Source organism: Gallus gallus, chromosome 12, assembly GCF_016699485.2.
Source record: "Gallus gallus isolate bGalGal1 chromosome 12, bGalGal1.mat.broiler.GRCg7b, whole genome shotgun sequence".
Lineage (NCBI taxonomy): Eukaryota > Metazoa > Chordata > Aves > Galliformes > Phasianidae > Gallus > Gallus gallus.
Window position 1 is genome coordinate 17,773,735 of NC_052543.1, and position 24,074 is coordinate 17,797,808.

At 40.6% G+C, this 24,074-nt stretch overlaps 1 protein-coding gene across 3 annotated transcripts in view; it reads left to right on the forward strand.

The window, feature by feature from the left end:
* CNTN6 (contactin 6) overlaps positions 1 to 24,074 on the forward strand; it is a 132,557-nt gene that overhangs the window by 72,289 nt on the left and 36,194 nt on the right. For all 3 annotated transcript variants that reach the window (XM_004944703.5, XM_015293209.4, XM_046900032.1), the window contains exons 6-11: positions 5,170 to 5,373; positions 6,696 to 6,798; positions 13,660 to 13,844; positions 15,225 to 15,361; positions 18,632 to 18,761; positions 19,735 to 19,885. In XM_004944703.5, the coding sequence (XP_004944760.2) occupies positions 5,170 to 5,373; positions 6,696 to 6,798; positions 13,660 to 13,844; positions 15,225 to 15,361; positions 18,632 to 18,761; positions 19,735 to 19,885 (910 nt within the window). The remainder of the gene's footprint in view (positions 1 to 5,169; positions 5,374 to 6,695; positions 6,799 to 13,659; positions 13,845 to 15,224; positions 15,362 to 18,631; positions 18,762 to 19,734; positions 19,886 to 24,074) is intronic.

Here is a 24,074-nt window from a genome sequence, read left to right on the forward strand (position 1 = left end):
GTATTTCTCTCTTTGGGATACATCTATTCTGTAGCTAAAGTTCTTTAGGTCAGCAATTTTTTTCTTTTTCCGTATAGTCAACATATGCTGTTGCTTTATTACAAGAAAGAGAGAAGCATTTTGTATAGAGTTAAGTGTTGAAAAGCACCTATGAGGGAGGAAGAAAGCCTGAAGAAGCTTTCAGTTCTGTAGCTGAGTACGAGCCTGACCTTCCTGTGATTAAGGAGTTGTTCCCTAAGTGGTAATACTTGACACAGAGCTATGGGGTGGGCTGTTCTTCGTTTATTTTGTTAGAGGTGAAGTCTGATATAAGGCTTGTTTCCTCCAAGCTGGTTCCCTGCAGAGCCTTAAGAAAGTTGCTAATCTTGTTAGAAGCAGCAGGATCACTGGTGAATTTGCATTTACTCATGCACAAGGGCTGCTGGGGCTCGAAGCTGGGATGCTGACTCAGTGGGCTTTTTCTGTACTACTGTAACTACAGCAGAGCTGGACTAAAAAACCAAAAAGGCTCTTAAAGAAGTGAGAGCTCTGAAGCCTGCTCAGTGGAGACAAATGTTGAGTCCTCAGCTGGCAGGAGGGCATAGGGGGCAGGGGGTGGGTGTGTGGAGATGATGAGTGCTTTTCTGTGTAAAAGGCTCTTTGACTGCTTCCTCGTGTTGTTTCTGCATTTTGTATTAAACAATCATCTGATAACATGCATAATTCCTAAGTGATGGATTGACGTGTATCTCCCTTTACAAAGCTGAGTGCCTTAATCACTGCTTTAGAGCAGCTTTCCCTCTGCTCCTGTTTCTCAGCTCTCCTATGAATCTTTAATCCTTCCCCGAGACCGTCCTGTGCTCCCCTCCTGCAGAACAGGCAATATTGATCTGAGTTTGCTTGGGCTGAGGAGAGCTCTGAAATGTTATATTCCCCAGACTGATACATGTGAGATGGTTATCAGCTGCTCCCCTTCCCAGCTGTGCCCTGAGCTGGCGGTGCTCCCTCCTGGTGCTGGCAGCTGAGCTGGGCTCACTGCTTGGGGCCTGGGTGAGGAGCGAGATGGACCCTGCACAGTCACCTGTCTTGGATTAAGAACCAAACAATTAGGGTTGCAGCACTAATAAAAAAGCCTATAAGCCGGCATGTGCATAATGAAGTCTATGTTGCTGTAATTATCCCTTCGCTGCCACACAGCCCCTTTGAAGTAAATGCAGTTCTGTGCACTCAAGGCACCTTCTTCCCACAGAGTCAATAATGGCACCAGGATTACTTTAGAGAGCAAATATCATTTTCCAGTGTTCAGAGCTCAAATATGTTAATTTGGGCTAAGGCCAATCAGCTGCACAAGTGAAAAAGGAGCTGTAGTGTGGTATTTATTAGGCAGTAGCTGGGCAGAATTAAAAATATTAATTACATGAAGGTGATTGATGTTTTCTAAGCTTGTCTGTGAGACGAACACAAGTGTTATATTAAAAAAGTGAGGGTGGAAATGATATAAATTACACTTTATAATACTTTCTCTCTTCTGTTGGAGTTTCTGTGACCTAAATCCTGAAACTTGTATAACACTATGGATGTTGTATTCTGCTATTATTTGTAGGAAGTGGGGGTCATCTCTGGGCGTAAGGCTGTCATAAGGTTAGCAGAATTCTTTTCTAACCCAGGAGGAGATAATACTCATTCTTCCTGACTTTAAGACAAGTCTGACATTACTGTATGTGATCTCCTTCAGAAGATTAAAACAAATGCTGTGATCAACTGCTGCTTTTTTGGCCTTTACCTAAGGCAGTATTGAGCAGACACTGCCCCAGTGTGCTTCAGCTTGTCTCTCTCTGCGCATGGTGATGTAGTGCTCAGGGAAACGTTTCGCTGATTTTGGCACAAACAGTTCCAGGATGCAGCAAGACCAGGAGAGGTGGTGTTTGCCTGCTGGTCGTAGCATCATCTATCACGTGTTTTGGAAGTTAGGAATTCATTTCAGGATAGCAAAAGGCATTTCTAAAGATGCTTATATATATATCAAGGATGAATGATGTCATACTGGTTAACTTTCATAGAATCATAGAATGGCCTGGGTTGAAAAGGACCACAATGCTCCTCCAGTTCCAACCCCTGGCTATGTGCAGGGTCACCAACCAGCAGACCAGGCTGCCAGAGCCACATCCAGCCTGGCCTTGAATGCCTGCAGGGATGGGGCATCCACAGCCTCCTTGGGCAACCTGTTCAGTGTGTCACCACCCTCTGGGTGAAAAACTTCCTCGTAGTATCTAACTTAAACCTCACCTGTCTCAGTTTAAAACCATTCCCCCTTGGGGCACAGGTGGGTGTCAATCTATGCAGCCTTAGTATATGAGGAAAGGACTAGTTAGTTGTAAGGTTCTGGGAATGATTCCTGGTTTTTGTGAAGGGGAAGAATGAACCCCATAGATTGTGGGTAAAGCTAACCCTTTTGTAGGGGCCTCCAGAAGGTTTCTCGTCCCCAGCCTCTTTTCTCCTTTCTGTACATCCATGTAGCTTACTTCTCTAAAGCATCACAGGTTGACCACAGTGTGAAGAGAATAAAAAAAATTGGACTAATTGGTCTCCTGCAGAAAACCCTCTGCTCCCTTACTTTGAAGCATGTTGATTTGTTTTCAACGTCATATAAGTAGTCACCCTAGAGGGAAAGTGGCAGATATACAAGGCTCTGTGCAAGGGGAAAATGAATTGGAACAAAAAAATAATTGGTGCTGATAATGGCAAAGACTTGTGTAAGACCTTTACTGGAGCCTTTTCATAGCAGCCTCTGAAATTCAACAGCTCTGGATTTGTGCTGGGGATATGAACCCAGCAGCTCTCATTTTCAGAAATCCTATGGCTAAATGGAAAGCAAAATAAACTTGGGAAAGGTAACTTCTTATTCCTCACTAAAATAGCTGGTGGCAGCGATTTTCAAGTCCATTTTAGCTAGACTTCATTAGCAGGTTACTACACTTTTTACATAATTTCCCTTCTATGTCTCTGCTACCTTCTGTTCACCATTACTTTCACCAGAGCCTTCCCAGCTGCTGATTTACTCATGCAAATGAGCGTAAGCCGAAAGTGATGGCATGGGCCTTGTAACAGAGCCATTAAATGAGAGAAAGAAAGGAGCGCAAATCGGATCTATTCCAAGTGACCCAAAATGGAAATGTTTAAGTAAAAGTAGCTCCTTCTTTAATGTAACATTACATTTTCTAGTCTATTAAATCTATTAATATTTTTTGCTTATCATAGCTTTCTGTGAAAAGATGCTGTGTGAGGGAGTATCCTGCTGGGGCTGTGCTTTAGAAGAGGAAAAAAGTTTGATCTCCAAAGTTTGGATCTTTTTCTTCAGATTTCATTCAGCTCCCACTGAAGTCAATTAAAATTAGAGCTTCTACAGAGTTTAATGGATCTGAATTAGGCTCTGGGCAAGTAAGGTCTGGGCACTGCTGCTGATGAGCCCGTAGTGAAAAGAGTGGCAATGTTTATATGCCTCATTCTGGGGAAAAAGGGAATTGAAATATGAAAAAAAGAGGCCTGAACTCATTCCTAGTTAATGGGAAAATTAATAAGCACTGAGGTGATGGTTCAATACAGACAGAATGTAATGGAAACTCTGCAAGATCATCAGATAGAAACCCCTGTGCTGAAATCATAAGAGATGAGAAGTGGCTCTCCTACCTACTGATACGTAGGTTGATGTCATGAACAAGCTCTGTGCAGCATAAGGCTGCTTTTAATAGGTTTTCATTAATGTTTGTATACCCTGTTGTACATGGAGAAGCTTGCTGCACCGCCGGGTGGTGCAGGAGCCACCAGCAGGTGTCTGGGTTTGGATGGTGTGCCATAGGATGACCTAGAAGTGTTTCATGGTGCCTTGTCCATGGGTCAGGGCTCTATCAGCCCTGTAACTGCCAGCACCAGAACTGGACTCTAGGAAGTGAACCATCAAACTCATTTTTCCTATTTAACTCACTTTTGGGTTACTTGTCTTGTCATGGAAAGCCTGATGGGTGTCCAGCTCCCACTGCTCAATCATGTACACACACACATTACACTGTTTAGGACCTGTTGCATCTTCTGGGCTTACCATATGTCAAAAATAAAATAAAAAATACTGTAATAAAACAGAGCCTATTACAGAATTTAGCCAAGGATAGAAAATGTCATTAATTGCTCCCTGGAGACGTGTCATTACTAACGAGAGTTCTAAAATGTGAGAAGATAACATAAAACCCCACAAAACCACTGGAGTTTGCAGACTTATTATCATACTGTACCCACGCTGCAACCGAGGGAGGGGAAAGAAATGTAAATAATCTTTTTCAAATGGTATATTTGATAGGGGAAATGTGCAAAAATGAAGCTGTTGGCAGAGCACTGTTAGCTTATGAATTATACATTTAATTAGAGGGAGCTAAACTGGTAGATTTTGGAAGTTCTGATTTACTGGGCCTTGTTAATGACAGAATTTCTGTCCTGCTGCTGCCACTGCAGAACTGAGTGCTGCAGAACTGAATGCTGCAGCACAGTATTGGGCATGGGGTGGGCAGGAAACCTCTGGCACTGATGGAAACGCAGGGTTGGGGCAGAGGGGCCCTTGGATGGCAGTCTCACAAAGCTCTGTCACGATGGTCAAATAAATCAGTTTTAAAGTGGCTAAGCTATGGATGTACCTTGTTAGGGTGTACAGTGCAAAATCCTATGGAAAAAGGCAATGGAATAGGGTTAGGAAGTCAGAACAGGACAAGCACAGGGCAATTGAAAATATGGAAGATAAGGAAGAAGGCAGAGGAGGAGTGATATTAATCTCCCAAATGTTTGGATGCAGCAGAGTTCTTTCCCTCAGTGAGAATCTGATGATGTTCTGTTACCTGTTTCCTTTCTCCACGTGCAGAGTGGAGAAAGGAGCAGTAGTGCTGTGTGATCAGCAATTGGCTCTCACTATTGAGAGTTGCTATACATAGGAATTATTTACTAAACCAGCTTTCTCATGGCACTGCAGCACTGCCATTTCTACCTAAAAACAGGCTGAAACAGGAAAATGAGAAGTAACAAGGGACAGAAACTTCTGTGACCTTCTGAAGTGGCTCAGAGTAAGTTTAGAACTGAAGCAGTGCTTATCCTGCCTGTGCAGGAAGCAAGCAAATCTGAGGATGCATGATGTGCGTTGCTCTTTTCTAGGCTTGTCCTTTGCGTGGACCTTCAACAATAACACCTTGTACGTTCAGGAGGACAGACGCCGTTTTGTTTCACAAGAAACAGGAAATCTGTACATTGCCAAAGTGGAGCCATGGGATGTGGGCAATTACACCTGCGTGGTGACCAACTCCAAGGCTGGGCGGAGTGTTCAGGGGCCACCCACTCCCCTCACCCTGCGCAGCGATGGTAAGCTCTCTTGACACACTCAAATATCAGATCTAGAAAGCTGTTCCGAGTGAGTCACTGAGGTGAGAGACTCACCTGCACGTATACCAATACCTTTTCAGCAATGGCCCTAATTAAATGTTTGCATGGAGAAGTGCATACTTGGGAGATCTTTACACAAAGTTGGTTTTGTAAGCTTGCTCACCTACACTTCAATGTGTTTGTGCTGCTTGCAAAGCAGCAGTGACAAGTTGTTACCAAAGTCAGTACAGTGTTATATTTCTGACATAAATAAAACTCAACTGTGCGTTATTGCCTGTGCATTATTGCATAATATTCTCACTGAGAGACTGTGCTGCTTTACAACATTCCATCTGATCACCCTAAATGAAGTTATAATTCCCAAAATCGAAAGTTAATAATTTGGTAGCATATGTAAATGCTTTTGATCTCTTATGCCTATTTCCTTCCTTCTCATCGTCGTGCTTTATTCCTCTTCTGAGTCTCATCAGTCTCTTAATCTTCTCCTGTTCTCTTTGGTAGCCTCTGGATTGAGTCCTAAGCAGGCAGTCTCAAGGGAACTGTACAAAATAGCACATGTAGTGTTAGCTGGGCCCCTGTTCAATGTAAAATAAGAACCGATTCATTTTTCTGTGTGAGATCTGGGCTGAGACTCTATCTGAGGGAGACTGATATGCATCATTCCTCATTCAATGAGTTATACTGAAAGATTAATGCCTTTTTAAGGATTTCGGCTAAAAATTCAGTTTTCTAAAGCAATCCCAAACCTGCTGCAAGGTCAAATGCCCTTAAACTGATACTGGATTATCTGGTTTATCAGATGCTTGGTGAGATTTGGGGATGTGATCACTATATCCAATTACATCAGCCTTTCCCGAGCCTGGAGTTCACATCTTGCTATTTTTAAGAAGCTTTAAGTGTTTTGTAATTAGTTTGGACACAGAACCCTGTCATTTTCTCTTGTGCTCAGAACTACCTGGTGTCCTTAGAAGTGGCAACTTAGTGACAAAGGTCATAGGCATTGTTTGTTAGCAACTAACAAGAGGTGTGAACCCTGAATTCTCCCTAAATTCCTGATTCATGTAGATGTTGTACTTGCACATGCTTTACCACTCAAATGTGAAGAGTGTGCACATTTCAGAATGAGCTTTCAGCATAGGTTTGGATTTCACCCAGATGTTTAAGATTAGACTTCAGACATCACATGTGGATGTCCATGGGACATAACACTATTAATGCCATCCTTTCTTTACACTGAAATTCTGTTGTACTAGACAGGTCTGAGGCTCAACTGGCGTGCTAGCTGTTTTGATGTTCAACAGGTGTGATGGGAGAGTATGAACCAAAGATTGAAGCACGTTTTCCAGAAACAACATACGCAGCAAAGGGCTCATCTGCTAAACTGGAGTGTTTTGCCCTTGGAAAGTAAGATTCCTGTTTTTTATTAATTGTGGGTTCTAATATAGTTGTACGGTGAGAAATTGTTTCTTTCAAGTGGCATAGCAGATTTTTTGTCAGAACATGAAAGTGTAAATTCTTTTAACCTCATCTTGGTTTGTTTCTGTGCAATGTGTTCCCAAGACTGTCTGGAATGGGTCCCACATGGCTCTCGGCACCCTTTTCTCCTAAGAGATGCTGAGGAGCCCTGGGAAGCTACAATCTAGCATGGATTGTGCCTGGGCTCCTCACATGGACGTACTCCTTTGCAGAAGCAGTAGAGTGCTCAAATGAAAAGAGATGCTCTGTATTCTGAGAGCAGATGGTCAACTGAAGGTGTAATTCACCTTTCCATTGCGTCCCTTTTTCCACGGAAAGCTAAAATTACCTTAAATTGTTGACCTCTGTTTAGCTTAAGTTTGCTTTGACAATCCTTTTTAAGGCTGTTAAAGTGTTTAGAGCTTTTCCAGAGGTTAAAAGCCTAACTTGCAGGCAGCGCAAATTAATCAAAAGTTCCTCTGGAACCTATGCTGAGAAGTAGAAAAATAAGGCAAATAAAGTTAGTGAGATGAGATATGGCCTTGCCTTACTGATGAGGTTTTCATAGAAATTAAAATTAGCCTCAAAATTAGTTTGACAAAAAATATTTCTGCAGTCATATTCAAAAGCGTATGAATTTCTTGGCCCTAAACAAGTCCCAGACTGGAACATTCCTGCTAAATCTGGTTTTCCTTTCCAAACAATCAAGCTGCTTCTCTTTAAATACCTCTTTAATTGTGTGTGAGTCAGTGCAGGCTTTACACCACAAGTTGTCACTATAGATTTCCATCTGTTGCACGGGAAGCATTTTGCAGTGGTATATTGACTACACAGAAGCATTTCAAAACCAGAAAATAATACATACAAAACAGTGCCTTCCCAGTGAAGGGATAAAGACAGGTCATGTTAGCTTTGCTGTTTTAACAACATTTTAAGCATGGGCAATGTGTTCTGCAAGGATGTGGATAATGAAATATCTCAGCCAGCACAGCACCTCCTGTTCTGCATAGGTGCACCATAGCTGCTGATGTCATGCTTAGAAAATTGAAAGCCTGAGAGGGTTAATGCAGCTTTAATAGGCACTTCTCCACGTGTAGGACTGGAGCAGAAACCAGTGCTGGTAGACTTCCCGGGAGTTTTACGAAGTAAATGGCAGTCATCGATGAGCAGAAGTGTTTTACAACTTTTGTGATATCATACTGCTTCTGTGTACATAATTCAGTGCATGTGTTCAGGAGATGCTGTACGTAAGGAAAGGCTCTTGCTGGAGTGCTGGAGAATTTCTCCTTTCCAGCCTTCTGTAGCAGGTTCAATGTCTCCAGTTTTCCATCTGAGTTTTTTCTCTGAACAGAGCTTTGAAGTACATTTTCAGTCAGTGGGGAAAAAGCAGTATTTTGGAGCTGAAATTTGTATGTGAATAAAGCAAGAAAAACAGATTACAGGTGAAATACTCTTAACTCATTAGTGAGGCCAGCTTTTTAAAGGTATGTCGGTGATTAGTGGTGGTGTTCAATCTCTAAGCTTTCTACCTCCAGCTGTTTGCAATTGTAGTCAGGCACTCACAAGTGCAGCGATGCGGTCATCTGCACCTTTACATGCCTCAATTCCACCAAAACTCTAGCCTCTACTATTGTCTGTTTATGTTAAAATCAATTCAGTTCAGCATTTGTTGAACTATACCTCTGATCTGCCACAAGAACTAACGGTTATTATCTCTCTTGGATTTCAGAACTGCTTTCCCATTATCCATAATTTTCTATATTCATACTGTTAGTCCACTGGTTCAGACAAAGCTGTCAGCTGCTGCTGCCTCACGCTATGAATAACAGAAATCTTTCACATCTAAGGCAGATTATAGGCAACCTGCTGCGGTTTTGGTCTCCAAAAGTCTTAAATGAAAGTACTTTCACGGTATTTAGAGAAATAGCATCTCTTTTCTATACGGAACAGCAAATCATACCTCTTGGATGTTGCTTAAAAAGCGCTTCTGCATTTAAAACACAAGTAGAGGAGGCCAGGCCGAAGGCTGAGTTTTAAGCCCTTTTTATCTGAGGGAGCTCCAAGTAACCCAACTGAGAGCAACCAAACCATGGGGTGCCCAGAGGCAGTGCATTCCACGTGCCTCCTGAGGATGCTTTTGGAGAGCTCAACACTTACTGCACCCCACTGGCACGAAGCATTTGTGGTTCTCCCCACTGCAATGTGTTGCAAAGCTCTCTTCATGCATTTTGCATGGAAATGTCATAACAGATGTCACACAGCCCTTGCCTGTTTGATGAAAATAAATATAGGGAGGACAAGGAGATGCTATTTATACCTGGGGAGATGGTTAGGAGGAATGGATCTCAAACAGACAAAATGTTTGGGCAAGCTCTTCTGGTAGAACAGAAACCATGAATAGCAGCTTTTGAGAAGTAAATTATTCCACACTGTGATGCTATGTGGCTGCACAAAAGGAGTGTGAGTTGCAAGCATCTCTGTGGTGATTGGCATGGAGAATTCAAACAGAACACAAATGCACATTATAGCTTAATTCTTTGAAGAGGGAAAACTGAAATATGAAATACTAATCTGACCATCTCAGGTGCTGCAGCCTGTGGCAATTTATTAGAAGAGATGAGACTTTGTGTTCTGCAATAAGATTCATTATGTTGACAGTGTTTAATACTACGCCAGTATTAAAAGTCATGTTTTGGATCAAGCTGTATTAATCATGCCATATATCTAAATTATGGCTCACTGTCTGAGTGGACTGAGTGCCATGGAAGGAATTGCTCACAGATAAGTTCAGCTGAGTTGTGTGCTTTTCTATAGATTTCTTCCCAAGTAACTTTTTTTCCCATGTACTAATAGAAATAGTTTCTGGAGCAAAAATAAGCAAAATAGTTTCAGTGTTGGGTGTGCACAGTTATTAAATTGTGCCTGCATTTAATTTGCTAAGATAAGGAGATAATCTGTTCAGAATCCTTGCAGATTGTTAGCTGAGGTTGTAAAAACCATACTGAATAATACCAAACAGGATTTCTTTTAACCAAAAATCTCTATTTTTTGTCTTTCCAGGGGAAGATGCTACATCTTCCTATTGTTTACATATTCAGAGCTGAGCTTTTCTACAGGCTGTTAGTACAAGTATACAACGCAGCCACAAGTGGGTTCCAAATAACCATCATTACTAAATCGACGTCACAACGCCAGGCTTCACTTCTTTTAAAAACAACTTTAGGATTTTATGCAAGAGGCTGTAGAGGGATCAAGCACAGAATTCTAAAAGCCACATATCATATCAATCAGTTTTTCTACTACAAGTGAAGTTTGCTACTTTCAGCCTGCATTCTTGGTAGAACAAATAGCAGAGAATTTGTACATTAAGAGATGAGCAAGCAGCTCTGCAAGAGCCAATCTCACAGGAGTTAACGTGAATGGCCTGTGACCACAGGAGAAGGAAAAAATGATATCAGGTTTCAGAGAATGTGGATTCTTTGCTGTTTCCAAAGTAATACATCAAGTCAACTAGAAGCATTTGTTTAACAAGGCATTGTCTTCATTATTGAAGCTGGAGATTTCATTATTGAGGCCAGTTGGTGGCCCTGGCTGTGGCAGGAGGTTGGAACTTGATAATCCTTGGGGTCCCTTCCAACATAAGCTGTTCTATGATTTAATGTTTTTGTGAGCTGCCCTCAGATGCACAGGGCTAAAGCTGTGGCCCAGGTGCCATGCATCAGCTGGCTGCAGAGCCTCTGCCACAGGAGAGCAGGACTGTCCTCTTGGTGTGGGGTGTAATGCTGCGGAGGGATTAATCTGATGTTCAGTATGACAAGACTTGTCACCGACCAAAAAATATTTTCCATCTCCTTTTCTTTCAAAGTTAGTAACTTACGGATTTGTGATCCTGCCGTCTGTATGGTAGAGTATAAATTAAATCAGTAGCTGAGCTCAGTACTCCTGGATGCTCTGAAGACTTCAGATATACTACAGATTTATGTACAGAGACGCTCTCATATTTATGCACTGTTTTCTTATTTACTCAGGTGAAAGCAAGACTTGCCTGTGAAGTGTAATAAATAAGTACACTCATTGTTTCTTTACGTATTCAAAAACTTCCTAACCCCTACAATTACTTAATTCTCCATCTAACTTGGTTGTTGTTAGCCACTACAAAAAGTAGACACCCCAAATCTGTATGGCGAAGGACCAGTCTGTGTTGGAATGTCAGATAATGACCTTCAGTGTAGTGGTTATGAGAAGTGCAATCATAAAATGCCTTGGGTTGGGAAGGTTAAATATCATCTAGTTCCAACCTCCATGCATCATCCTGCAGAAGCTCACAAGGATGTATTTCTGAAGTTAGGCAAAATCATTGAAGTAAATTCTACATTCATTCTTTTTAAAACCATTCAGATTTTCTCAGCTTGAAAGGTTTCAAACACCCTGTAATACTTGTGCTGATATATATATATATATATATATATATATAAATAAAGTATATACTAACTTTGGTAGAAGGTGAAACCACCCCAGACCCTGCCTTTTGCAAAACAGTGATTAAAGCTCCTGGAAACCCTAAGGTGAGGAGGGAGGTATTGCAGAGGCAATGAAGAAATGCAGACCTCCTCCAGCCCCATGGTACCGAAGGCCCAGCCATGGCTGGTGGCATGTGGGTGAGCCCTGGCTCCTCCTGCAGCTGGTTGCTGAACCCTTAGGTTGGTGAGGGGCTGCTCTCCTGACAAATGAATTCCTTCTGCTGACAAAACTAGGCTGCTCAGCACACGCTTTCCCAGAAGAACAAAGTGCAGTTAAGTATTTATTGCAATTACGCATTTAAATAGTCAAGTTGCTAACCCAAACTTGGTTTTCTATGTCATCCTGCTGCAGCTGGCATCAGAGGCAGCCTCATTAAGAAGGATGGGGCTGACAAGGAGGAGGCTTTGCCTTGAAACATCCCCAAGGATGTCATTATAGGTATCTGGTGTGGAGAAGGAAAACAGGACAGTGCTTTCAGTGCCAGCTTTGGTAAACTTGAGTTGACAAGTTGACAGAGGGGCCTTTTTCCACAGAGCCCTGCCTCTGGCCTTAGTGTCAGTGCAGTCTTCCCTTCATTCGTAGTCATGCTATGGAAAATAAATTCATAGAATAGGAAATATTTAGATGAAGCATTTTCAGATAGCAGGCTATAAATGAATGTCTAATTGTTTTTCTTCCCCTGCATAAACATTAGTTTCCTTTAATCTGGTTCTTATGGGGAAAAAAAAAAGACATCCAGAAGAGGTGTCTTTAAAGTAAGCAGTTAAACACTTCTGGCATTCAGAGTACTGCAGGATTCCATTATACAGCAGCTATTCAACCATTGTTTAATATGCAATAGTGTTTTAAAGCCAGCAGTGCTCTCCTTCATGTTGTCAATGATCTGTGTCAATCTACTGCGAGGCTGCAGAGTACCTCTGGCTGTTTTCCTGGCTTGATCATGGCAGCACTGGGATGGGCCTGTTCTGCACAAGAGCTGTTTCTCTTTTAAATGGATAAAAAAAACTCTGTTTAGAGAAATTTTGCATTAGAAATATCACACAGGGGTTGGTGGGGGAGATGGCAACTTCTACCGTGCTGACCAGTGTGTTTGACAGTCAAGCCCCTCAGAGTTCCTAGTAGGGAATAATGCTAAGCCAATTTGCATTTGCTATGGGCTCTAGTCTCAAAGCACAGGAGCTAGACCTGAGTTTACATTGTTAAGTACTTTTTCCATTATATATTGGTGACTTGATTTCTTTGGTCAATAAACAAGAATTTGAGCCATGGACCTAAATAATTCATAATATGAGCAGTTCTGGTCTCTGTTAAAGATGCTTTGTACATCAGTGCTGCAGGCCAGAGACCTTAGGGACTGGCAGGCGAGGGCAGTGTGTGCTTCTGATTTCTATGGACGTCATGCTTTAAATTTTGGTACCAAGTGTTTGTTGTTGATGTTACTTCCGATGGAATAGATGGCAGCCTTAATCAAAAGCACTGTAAGAAGCTGTTCAAAATGTCATTGCTCGTCTGCTTAGGAAAAAAAAGCTGCTTACTTTGGTTTGCTGTAACAGAAGGCAACTGTGAAATCCAACACTATTAATATTTCAAAGCGTTCTGGTGACATAATAGATCATGATAGCAAGGCTTGTATGGTGTATGATATTACCGGGAACCCAAGAATTATGTGTAGCCTTCTTTACACTTGCCTTTTTTTTATCATATAGAATACATTGATCTAAATGTAAATGAAAATGATAGAAAGCTATGAAAACATGGAACAAGAAATGTTCTCTTTAGTCTCTGTCTCCTTTCAGCCTCTCGTGCTTTCCACTTCCTTGCTCAACTGTCTTCCTGCCCTCCTCTACTTCAGATCCCATTTTTTATACCTAGATTTATTGGTCTTTTTAGCTTCTTTGAATTCTTGTGCAATGTTTCTTATTTTGAGGTGTGAAAATACCTCTGTTGCCAGAGGGAATTTGTTTTCTCCAAAACAAGTCAATTATTCTGTGTTTCTGTGGTGTTTTTTTGGACATCCAGAATTGTCCCTTCACCAAACCCTCAGAGTTACTGTGGGGAAAATAAAAATTGGCTTTACAAGCAATCATTGAGGGCTTCATACCATAGTTAGGCTTGTGCCCCTAAATAGGTTGGGTGAGTTATAAAACCTCAGTCTTATGAACCTCTGCAAGTCGCTCTTAGAAACTGAAATGATTTCTTTTTTGAAATATGATTCTATAAAGGGATTTCACATTATCTTTTCTGCTATAACAAACGCTCACTCTTTCTCTAATAAATGTAATTATTTAGTCCAGTCCCTAGTATCAGTTGGAGGAGGTCTGATGGAAACTCACTGACAAAGAAAATCAAACACGACAAAAACAAAGGAGTTCTTGAAATCCCAGATGTTCAGCAAGAAGATGGAGGCTCTTATGAGTGTATCGCAGAAAATATTCGAGGCAGAAACATTGCAAGAGGTCAATTATTCGTCTATGGTAAGCAGATTGATTAATTTCTTCTTCTTCTCTCTTTTTTTTTTTTTTTCCTCTACAGAGCCTGATAACATTCAGATGTATTTTGTAGATGAAGTCTATTAGCCCCTTACTGGAGATATGAAATGTAGTTCAGGTTAAGCTGATTAAAAAATGATTGCAGGTCTGCAGTGACCTTCACTGAATTATATCCTCAGCAAATAAAGATATTTTGCATTAAAACTCAGATTGAAAATGTGGGCTGTGCCATGATGAAGTTGTAAAGGTTAATACAAGGCAGAAAAAAATCCCAGGTACATTTACATGAAACATTAAGGGCAGGCAAAAAGATTTACTCTCAGTAGCTCACAGCAGCAGAAAACTGTGCTGCCCCTGATGCAGATTAGGGAAGGATTCATGAGATTTTGGTTCATATGAGTTCTAGCTGAACAATGTTTCTCCAGAAACAGATGAGGCCAAAGCAGGGGAAACTCATCTTGTTGCCTCCCTCTCCTTCCTCCTTGTGTAAAAACAGGCAATAATATTTCTGTGAAACTGTTCTCCCATTTCCCTTCCCATCCTACGCATTAATTTCCTGTGGTCCAAGTTATGCATGATGTTCCACTGTAGCCAAAGCAAATTATATACTCTTTAGTCCTGTTTTTAATACTCAGGGAAAAAAGCAAAGTTTGTGCATGAGTAAGAGAGATGGAGGTCTTTTCCTTACCTGATAGGTCTTTGAAAACAAGAGAAAAAATAAAACTTCTTAATAAAAAAGGAATTACAGAAAAGCTAGACTGTGTGCCTACAATTAATATCTGGTGAGAAGACCTTGGCGAAGAAAGCAATCCAAGCTTTGCTAATAAGATACCACTCCTGCTGCCATGGCTAATATCAAGATCTATGCTGGGAATAGAGCAGTCTGCTGCTGCTTTGAATATTTAATTATTTCTTTGCTTTTAAGGGGTTATTTTTACTCACATTGCTCACTAATTTTCACAGAATGTCAAAGAATTCCAGTAAAATTAAGTTCAGTAAACTACTTGGACATGAATGATAACAACATAGACAACTACAAGATTTTAATCAGTTATTACAGTTTGAAAGAATATGCTCATTAATTGTGCTTTGCAAATTAATGGCTGTTCATAGTAAATATGTAAACAGAAAGTGTGAAGAATTTGCACAAGAATTTTTATCGTTACCACTTAATTTCTAACATCTTCCCAAGTTAGTCCTGAAGTTCAATGCCAGGAGATGTGTTGTGCAGAATTTACTTATAAGACAACGTGAATGTTTTGGTCAAATACTAATTAGCTAAGCTCAGTTTATTAATTAACAGCAGCATACTTCCAGCAAAGTCATTTCTTCTCCTGCTTAAAATGGTTTGCATCTTCTTTTCAGCACTCCCTGAATGGGATAAGAAAATCGAAAATGCCTTTCTGTCTCTCTATGACAGTTTGTTTTGGGAATGTAAGGCAAAAGGAAAACCAACCCCTTCCTACAGCTGGTTAAAAAATGGCCAGCCTCTCATGTCAGAGGTAAGGCTCTGTCTTTTTAACTACTTGTCTCGTTTTCAGAGGGTTTTGTTGTGATGGTCATTGTAAAATATGTTACTAGTTTCATAAATTTATTAAGTTTCAGAAATGATAATTAGTGTGAGAGCATAAACTTGTAACATAAAGCCTCAGTACTTTGAGTTTATATATATTGAAAATGTCAATTATAATTTATCTTGCAGAGCATTTGAGTGTTGCAAGATGTGACACTAAGTATAGGTGGGTTTATAAATCACCATTATAACTAGTGAAAGAAGGGTCTGTCCAGAAATAGTGAACGCGTGTGTAGGCCATGTGTAGTTTGGGAAGCCAGTAGGATGCCTGTCCTAATTGGCTGGCTGTGGAAGGGTATTTCAGAGCAATCTGATCAGCCCATTAACTACTTGGTTCTGTGGCTTCTGCTCTTAACTCAGCTGGATGGACCTCTGATTTGATGCAGTATGGCTGTTCTTGTGCATATTAATCCTTTAAATGAATTAGCCACGAAAATCAGTTATTAACTGATTGAGTTTAGTATACATCTGACACCTAGAAGTGGAATAACAGACCAAGGAAGACCATATAAAGTTAGAAGAATCATAGAATCATAGAATTGCTCAGGTTGGAAAAGACCTTAAAGATCATTGAGTCCAACCACAACCTAACCAGAAAAAGGGGAGTAAATGAAAAATCTCACTTAAAGGACAAAGAAGGACCAAAGTGGAGAAGGAAAGAGTGGAGTAGAGTGGGGGATGAGAGAGGAAATCAATTGGAGCTCAGACATTTAAAAGAGCTGATCAGCTACTTATGCAGTCTAGTTTCTGAGAACATAGCTTTGGCTCTTTCAGAGCAGTATAATTATTCTTTTGTGGCGGCCAAGCTTTGGTACATCCATCTTCCAGTCTTCCGACTTCTGTGACAAGAGATTCTTTGCTGCATTTGTGTTCTGCTGAGGCCAAGTTTCCCTTTTTATTAGCATCTGTGCAGCATCTATTGAGTGTAAAATGGCGTGGCTCATTTGTAATGCGTTTTTTACTTGATAGGAAAATAATAATACTGTGATTAGTTTCTGTCTAACAAGAACAGACACAGAAGCACTTCCAAAATAGATGTGTTCTGTTCCTGCTAGGGTGCAGAACCTGCACTTGATTGATTTACTGGTGCTTATTTGAAACAATTGGAAGGGGGTCCAATCTTCCATGTGATCTTCTTTTGGATGAGTCCTAAACAGAGTTCAACCAGCATCTGAGAAGGCTAGCCAGAATTTACTTGGATTGCAGTTTTTCAGAACCCAATAATTTCACTCATATTGTTGCCTGTTCCTACACAAGACTATCTAGTTTCTCTCTTTGAAGACAGTGATATTTAAAGCCTGCCACTCTACAATTGCATCGTTTCAATAAAAAAAAGGATAAAACTCTACAGAAACATTTTCACAGTGCTTACAGTATATTGTAAATGGAATACTTCAGGCAACAAAATACTGAATGTTATTGCTCAATGGACAAAATGGATAGTTTGAAGGTGAAAGTACAAGGGATGTGTAATAAAATATTCAGACCATCACAGCACCCTGCTTGTTGGAAATATGATGCTTTCCATCTCATGGCTGATTCTGAGGATATTGTCTGCTCTCTGTAAAACCCTTTTCCCTGACCACCTGGTTGGTCATCTCTGCAGTATTCCTGCTTGTGTACATGGTGTGCTTTATTCTTCTCTTTGTCTGTGTAGTTCAAAAGAGCCAGCTGAGAATGGAGGGGGATTCAGCATGTGTATGAAATGCAAGTGTTGCTTCAGAAGGGGGTTTTGTATTCAAAGGATGTTTGTAAAAATAGAATGCACCAAGAGGATAGCAAACAGCCTGAAGGTAAAACTAAGTACGCAGAAGATATTTGTAGCAAGAGCCTCAAAAAATTAACAGTAGATAAGTAATGTAATGTTGTTAATTAGCTTGCAATACACCAACCATACAGCCGCAGGCTGTGATCACATCAAATTTCTGAGCTGAACAAGGTTGGGCTCGGTCAGTTCCTGGTTGGGAGACCTCCAAGGAAAAGACAGAGCACTGAAACACAGAGCTCCCTAGCTCAGTAGGTGGCACCCTCCCCTCTGCAAGCACAGAGAAATCTCCCCGCAGGGATGCAAAGGACTAATCTGTTCTGCGCTTCACAGAGATCTTGTAGATGCTTCTAGCTGTTCAGCCAAGGACTGTACTGCTTAACAACGTATGATCCCATTACTGTTTCAGGGGCAGTAGATCCAGACTAAAGAAGAGGCACAATAATAGTAGTAACGTCTGTTGTTTCAGATTTGCACTTGGTGGTGGAATTGATATTCCCTGCTGTGGGCTTCTTCCTCACGGATCTGTTTTGGAGAATGTACTTTCTCTTCCTTCTCAGTGTTACACTTTGCAATGGAGCTGAGATCCTCTCCAGAGGCTAGTAATAGTTAAATTACAGAATATCTGGCTTTAAGTTATGCTTCTATCATGATACAGGCTTTTTAATTTGCCAAAATAAAAAAATTTAATGCACAAAAATCAAGCTCTTGTCCCAGTTTACCTACTGTGCAGTTTCCACTATTTCAGCAGTATTACACCAAAGCAATGTACTGTTAATAGAAATTCAAGCCATGAGGAACATGTTGTTCCTCTGAGCTGAACAGCTGCCTATGGGCTCCAATAGGAATGTAGGAATTGGCTTTCAGCAGTGGGCTTTTTCACTCAGAGGGTGGTGATGCAGTAGAACAGGTTGCCCAAGGAGGCTGTGGATGCCCAATCCCTGGATGCATTCAAGGCCAGGCTGGATGTGGCTCTGGGCAGCCTGGTCTGCTGGTTGGCAACCGTGCCTATGGCAGGGTGGTTGAAACTAAATGATCTTTGAGGTCCTTTTCAACTCACGCCATTCTATGATTCTGTGATTCAGAACATTTTCAGCAGATCGTATTTTTTTTCCATCACATATGGATCCAATGACACTTCAGCCTTTTTGGCTATTTGAATACCTCTATCACCTGGGGAGGTTTTCTGATCACCTACAATTATCATCATTGGATTAATAGAAGAGGGGGCTTTAGACCATGAGTTAGGAGGTCTGGAAAGATAACCACCATTGTAACTGATGTATGCATCACTCGTCCACGCAATTTTAAAAGAAAATGGTATCTCTACTTCTGAATTATGATGAGGTGCGACAGTGTGATACCAAAAATGTTTGAGATTCTGTATTTTTTGACTCTGTTAATCTTTTTTTTTGATTGTTTTTCCTTTATCAGGAGAGAATTCAAGTGGAAAATGGAACTCTTATCATACCAATGCTGAATATGTCAGACTCTGGCCTCTATCAATGTGTGGCAGAAAACAAGTACGATACTATTTACGCCAGTGCTGAATTGAGGGTTATAGGTGAGTAAATGGCATTAAAATGACATGTAATGGGACACTGCCTTTAAAGATCTGAAATCAAGAAATGACTAAATTTTACCTGGCATCTCAAGGTGGTTCATATTTTTTTGCTGCTTGAATTTCATGAACTGTATGTAAATGTTTATTGGTTTCATGGCTGTTTTGGGGGAAATTTCTAATCCCATGTGTGGTCTTTTCCAAGTTTAAATAATGCTTCTCACTTTGCATTTTGAGCTATTCATGGCTATTTTGCAGCTTTAAAAATAACTTCAGAAAGTGGGAAAAGTTTTAATATTATATAAAGAACATATGGCATATGTGTATATAAAAACATAACACAACAAATAATCTCATGAACAATTACCAAAGGTGCACATAAAATGGGATTCTTTCACAAACTGTGAAAAGTATTCCAGTATAGATATCAAAACATAAAGGCTGATCTACAGCCAAGTGCCATTCAAAGCAATGGAACATTAATTTTGGGAGCACCTAACTGTTGCACAGGATTTGTTTTCTCTTTCTCTGAGAGAATTTCCCCATAGATTACTGGACGGATCTGTGCATAACACTTACAGAAAACAGATGAACTGACAGTCACTGAAAAATGACATTTGTAGTTGAATCCTCTTAACGCCGTGGATGAAGAGCTGTGACTGGGATCAGGACTGAGCTGTCCCTACTGCTGATGTAGCTCAGGAGCCTCCCTTACCACAGACAGACATGTTGTCCCTGTCTGCAGAGAATCCCAAGGAGTGATGTCACACTGGAGAGTTTGGATCAGCAGTGTAAATAAGACTCAATGAATTCCATGCTTCTTTACTCAGATATATTCCTCACGTTTGGCACATCCACTTTTGTAGAAACCCTAAAAGGAAAGCAATTATTGGATTCACCTACTGCGTTACTCAAAAGAATTCAGCAAGTTCGTTTAATAACTTATCAACTGCATTCTGCTCTTCTTTATTCTTAGCTGCAGCCCCCGATTTTTCCAAAAACCCCGTGAAAAAAACATCCATTGTTCAAGTTGGTGGTGAAGTCACCATTGGTTGTAGACCAAGTGCTTCTCCCAGAGCAGCTATTGACTGGAGAAAGGGCCCCGAGGTGCTGCGCCTGAACAAAAGGTACTGTAATAAGGCAGCTGCTGGATTGTTGGGTGTTCTCTGTTTTAATATAATTTAAACAGCACCGCAACACAGCTGAGTTAGTATTGCTTTTGACAGCTTATTGATGGAAAGCTTTGATGCCAGAAGCTTATTCTTCTTTAGCAATAGCTATACAGTTCTGCAGATAGAAAGCTGATTGAGAACAAAGACAAACTGAATACGCTGGGGTAATTGTATGATGCGTACGTTTGTGTTCATCAGCAGTTAACTCACTGCAACGCTATTAAAGCCAACTGTTTGCCATGCGCAAAAGCCTGAGTGAATCAGCTTCATGTAGGAGACATCAGTGGAGGCTTCAGGGAAGTGGAACGTACCCCGAGGCTGCAGCATAATTGCTTGGCATCTGTACAGGTTGTACAACAGCCCATGCCTAAATCATCCTCCATATCCTCTGTCTGTGCTGTTCAAGCAGGACTGAGCCACTGGATCAGTGTGCCAGAACACTCCCTTACACACTGACATGTGGCAACATGGTCTTGTGCAGGGCTTTGCTGACACGGGGTCTGCCCTGGCTAATAGCTGGTTTATGAGTTGCTACAAACTCACTATAGTATTACCTGCTGATATCAGGTAATATATATCACTAAAGTATCAAAACTAAAAGTAACTGACAGTCCTGAGTAAGTTGTGAATAGCAGACACGGTGTAAAACAATGCTATCCCCGTATAGAAATGAAGGCAAACAGGCAGAATAGGCAATAGTGTCTAAGAAGTGAAGTCTTCCTCAGCAGCTCCTTCAGTTCACAAATGTAACAGCAACACCATTCTATCACATCATTTTCAAAGGCTAAAACCAGACATAGTAATTCATAAAGTTCTGAGCATCAAATACGAGATTTTGCAGACAGTACCAGTTGTTCAAAGATGCTACATTTAAGTTATGTGCGAGAAAGTTCAAAGTTGAGGGGAGATTTCACTTTGACACTTGCAGTGAAACAGAAAAGTTTGGGTAAGCAATCTGTGCTGGAGTTTGTAGAGAACTTCCCAACGGTTTTTCCATCTCATCAATAATGCCAGTTTTATTTTCCATTTAACTACTCAGCTATTAACTAAGAATATTTTTCTAACTAGTGCTGGCTCAGATATTCCTATTTGCATTTTGATTGCATGGTCTATCAGACAAAAATGCCTATTCTTTCCTATTGGATGTGGTCTACCACAGCATACTGCATACGCAGTTATACAGTTTGCCGTGAGTAAGCTCTGAATTTTCTGATATCAAGTAACAGGAGTGAGGAGAGCACCAGCTCAACCTTGCAATTCAAATCACTGAATTAAGCCTAGACCTTGAAGTTCCAGCACCATGATATTCCCCATCTGATCTACTCATAAAAAATATTTACATACCGTGTACAGTATTTACTTATACTCCTGTATTAATTTACTAACAATTATTATAAGCACGCTGTACTTTTTAAGCATCCCATAAGGCCTTTGCTGCTGAGCAGAAGTAAACAAAACAAAAAAAAAAAAAAAAAAAGCAGGATTTGCACTGAAGTGAATGGGAGGATTTTAGAACACTGCATGTGCAAAGCATTATTGCCTGTGTGTCCACTGGTGTGGGGTAGAATTTGAGCCTTTTGGATTATTAAATGACAAAACAGATAATGCCACAGCTTTAGAGAAGGTAAAGTAAATCATCTGTATGGTGTTTGTGATCTTTGTGATAGAAAGCAGAAATGAAAAGAGGTTTTGTATGGCTGTAATTCCTCTTCACAGCTAATTAAAGTACTAAAATCACATATCTTTACTCATAAAAACAGAGAGAGAACCTGCTTTGACTTACTTGTGTGCATGATTAAATCCTGCCATGTCACATACAGGCACGTTGTTTTAACTAAACCTTTGCGTATATCAGTTCTCCTGTTATTATGCAGCATTTGTAATCTCTGTGGATTCCTCTTCTAGCTTTTTTTTAAGTCAGGTTGGGCTACATTTGCTGGAGGGAAAAAGAAAGGAAATACCAATCCCACATGGTTTTGACAGCAGCACTGTGATGGACACATTGCAAAATAAGTCAAACCCCATAGCTTCCTGGGAATGACTTGGACAAATTCGATCTTTTGTTACAGAAATACTGCAACTAGTCTTGTTTCACCCTAAGGGGAAAAGGATATTCTTTCTTTTTCACCTTCCTCCTTCCACTCATAATAGTTTATTTGTGATTTGTGGCATATATGGTCACTGCTCTGTTTGATCCTGTGAGCTCTTAAAGCAATGTCATCTTGCAATATTATATTAATGTCAGTTTAAGTATGTAAGTAGAAATGTGCTAACTAGGAAGAGTTAAGACCATCCAAACTATTAATATAAGCACTGTGAAATATTTTGTACTTGATTTCCTCATTGTTTGCCAAGCTGCAGAGCTTGGTGAAGGTCCTCAGCCTACAGCCCCCTTCCCAGGGCACAGACAGCTTTCTCCAGCCCTACTTATCTTTCCCATCTTCTCTGTAGCTAAAAGACATCTTTGCTCAGGTCTTCAACTACTTTTGTGCTCTTGCTTATGCAGAAAACTTTATTACCTTTGAATCATGTACATAAATCCTTCAAAACATTCCCAAGTCAATAAATTTTCACATTAGATAGCAAAGCAAACTAACTGTACCTCTATCAGATCTGATTCCTGATCCTCATCTGCTTAAGTACTTTATTTCAAGATTCTCTAAAATAATTGAAATCCACTGTCAGGAGTCACCACCCAGACAGTGGGGTTTATCCTTGCCTCATGCAGCTGCCTGCTTTAGAGGCAGAACTTGAGGTTATCAAACATGGGAATCAAAAGGAAATCCTGCAGCTGACTAATCCGAGCTCTTTCTACCTGCTCCCTCCTTGCTGTGATCCCCAACCAGCTCCTCTGGATCATCCCAAGATGTGGAGTTTGACACAGATATGAGCTGTTTTTGATGTTAGGTATTCTCAGTAAGCCCAAAGGGAGTTCTCTTCATCTCACACCTCACTGCTATCATCTCACATGCCCACTGAGGAAGAGTAGAGAGAAAATACAGAAAGGGAGGACAATTAATATATTAAACACAACAAATTTTCTAGTCTAGATACTGATCTCATCATGAATGCTTGTCTTATTAGTGCCGTTGGTGGGATCGGGAGCCTCGTGGCAAATGTATTTCTGAAAAATTCCTTTTGATTGAAGCATTTTAATGAACAGGAATTGGAACCCTATGTACTTACCAGGGAGAGGTGCTCTTCCCTCAGCATGAGATATGAGGATCCCCAAACACTGTAGTGAATGCATATAAACATATGATTCACTCCACTCAGAATTTAGATGAAGACTGCTTAGGGAAAACAGAGAAATGAGGTAGGCTGAAAAAATGCATTAGTCATATACAGCACTTTCCATGCATTAATAATCAGTAATAAGCAAATATTCATAATTTAAATCCTTTCCTGGGGACTGGGCAAGAAGTACGTCAATAAAACATGCTCAATACTTGTTGGCTCCGGGTCTTGCATGCAGGACCATGTTCAGCCCTATCTCAATGAAGGATGGTAATTGATTCTTGGCCATAAGTAAAGCTGCTCTACCCTGGCATATTCTCTCTCTCATGCCAACCTTGATGTTGGTATTTTGCATTCAAGTTATTGCTGTTTCACAAAGGAAATATGGAAGAATGCTTGAAACAGCTGAAATGAAAGCTGTCTTGCAAGAATCTTGTGTGATTCTGAGCAGATGTTGTGGCTGGAGCCTACCGTTATGAGGGCAGAAAGATGATCTATTAATTGCTGAAGTCTTACAGCTGCCTCTTGGAGGCTCAAGCTGGGGGGATTCTCCTGCTCTCAGGTGAGATGCAGCAACCCAGCAGGTTGCATTAGCTGAAGAGTTGACTCCTCTCATAGCCATGTGCTTCATCTGAACTGTTCGTGGGTCTCCTGAGCACAACTGCTCTTCTTCAGCCTTTCCAGCGTGCCCAGCTGCTGTCTGCTGCTGCTCTTTTTCTGCTGCTCCGCTGTTGAGAGTCAGATCCCCATTTCAAAAATATGCATATATATATATATATACATATTTTTAAAGCTTTCTGGTTATTTGCAAGAAAGAAAATAAATAAAGGCTGTCTTCTTGTGGACTACTGTTGGAATTAAAGAAAGGCGGATTTAAAAAAAAATGAGGAAAACTAATTGGTAAACA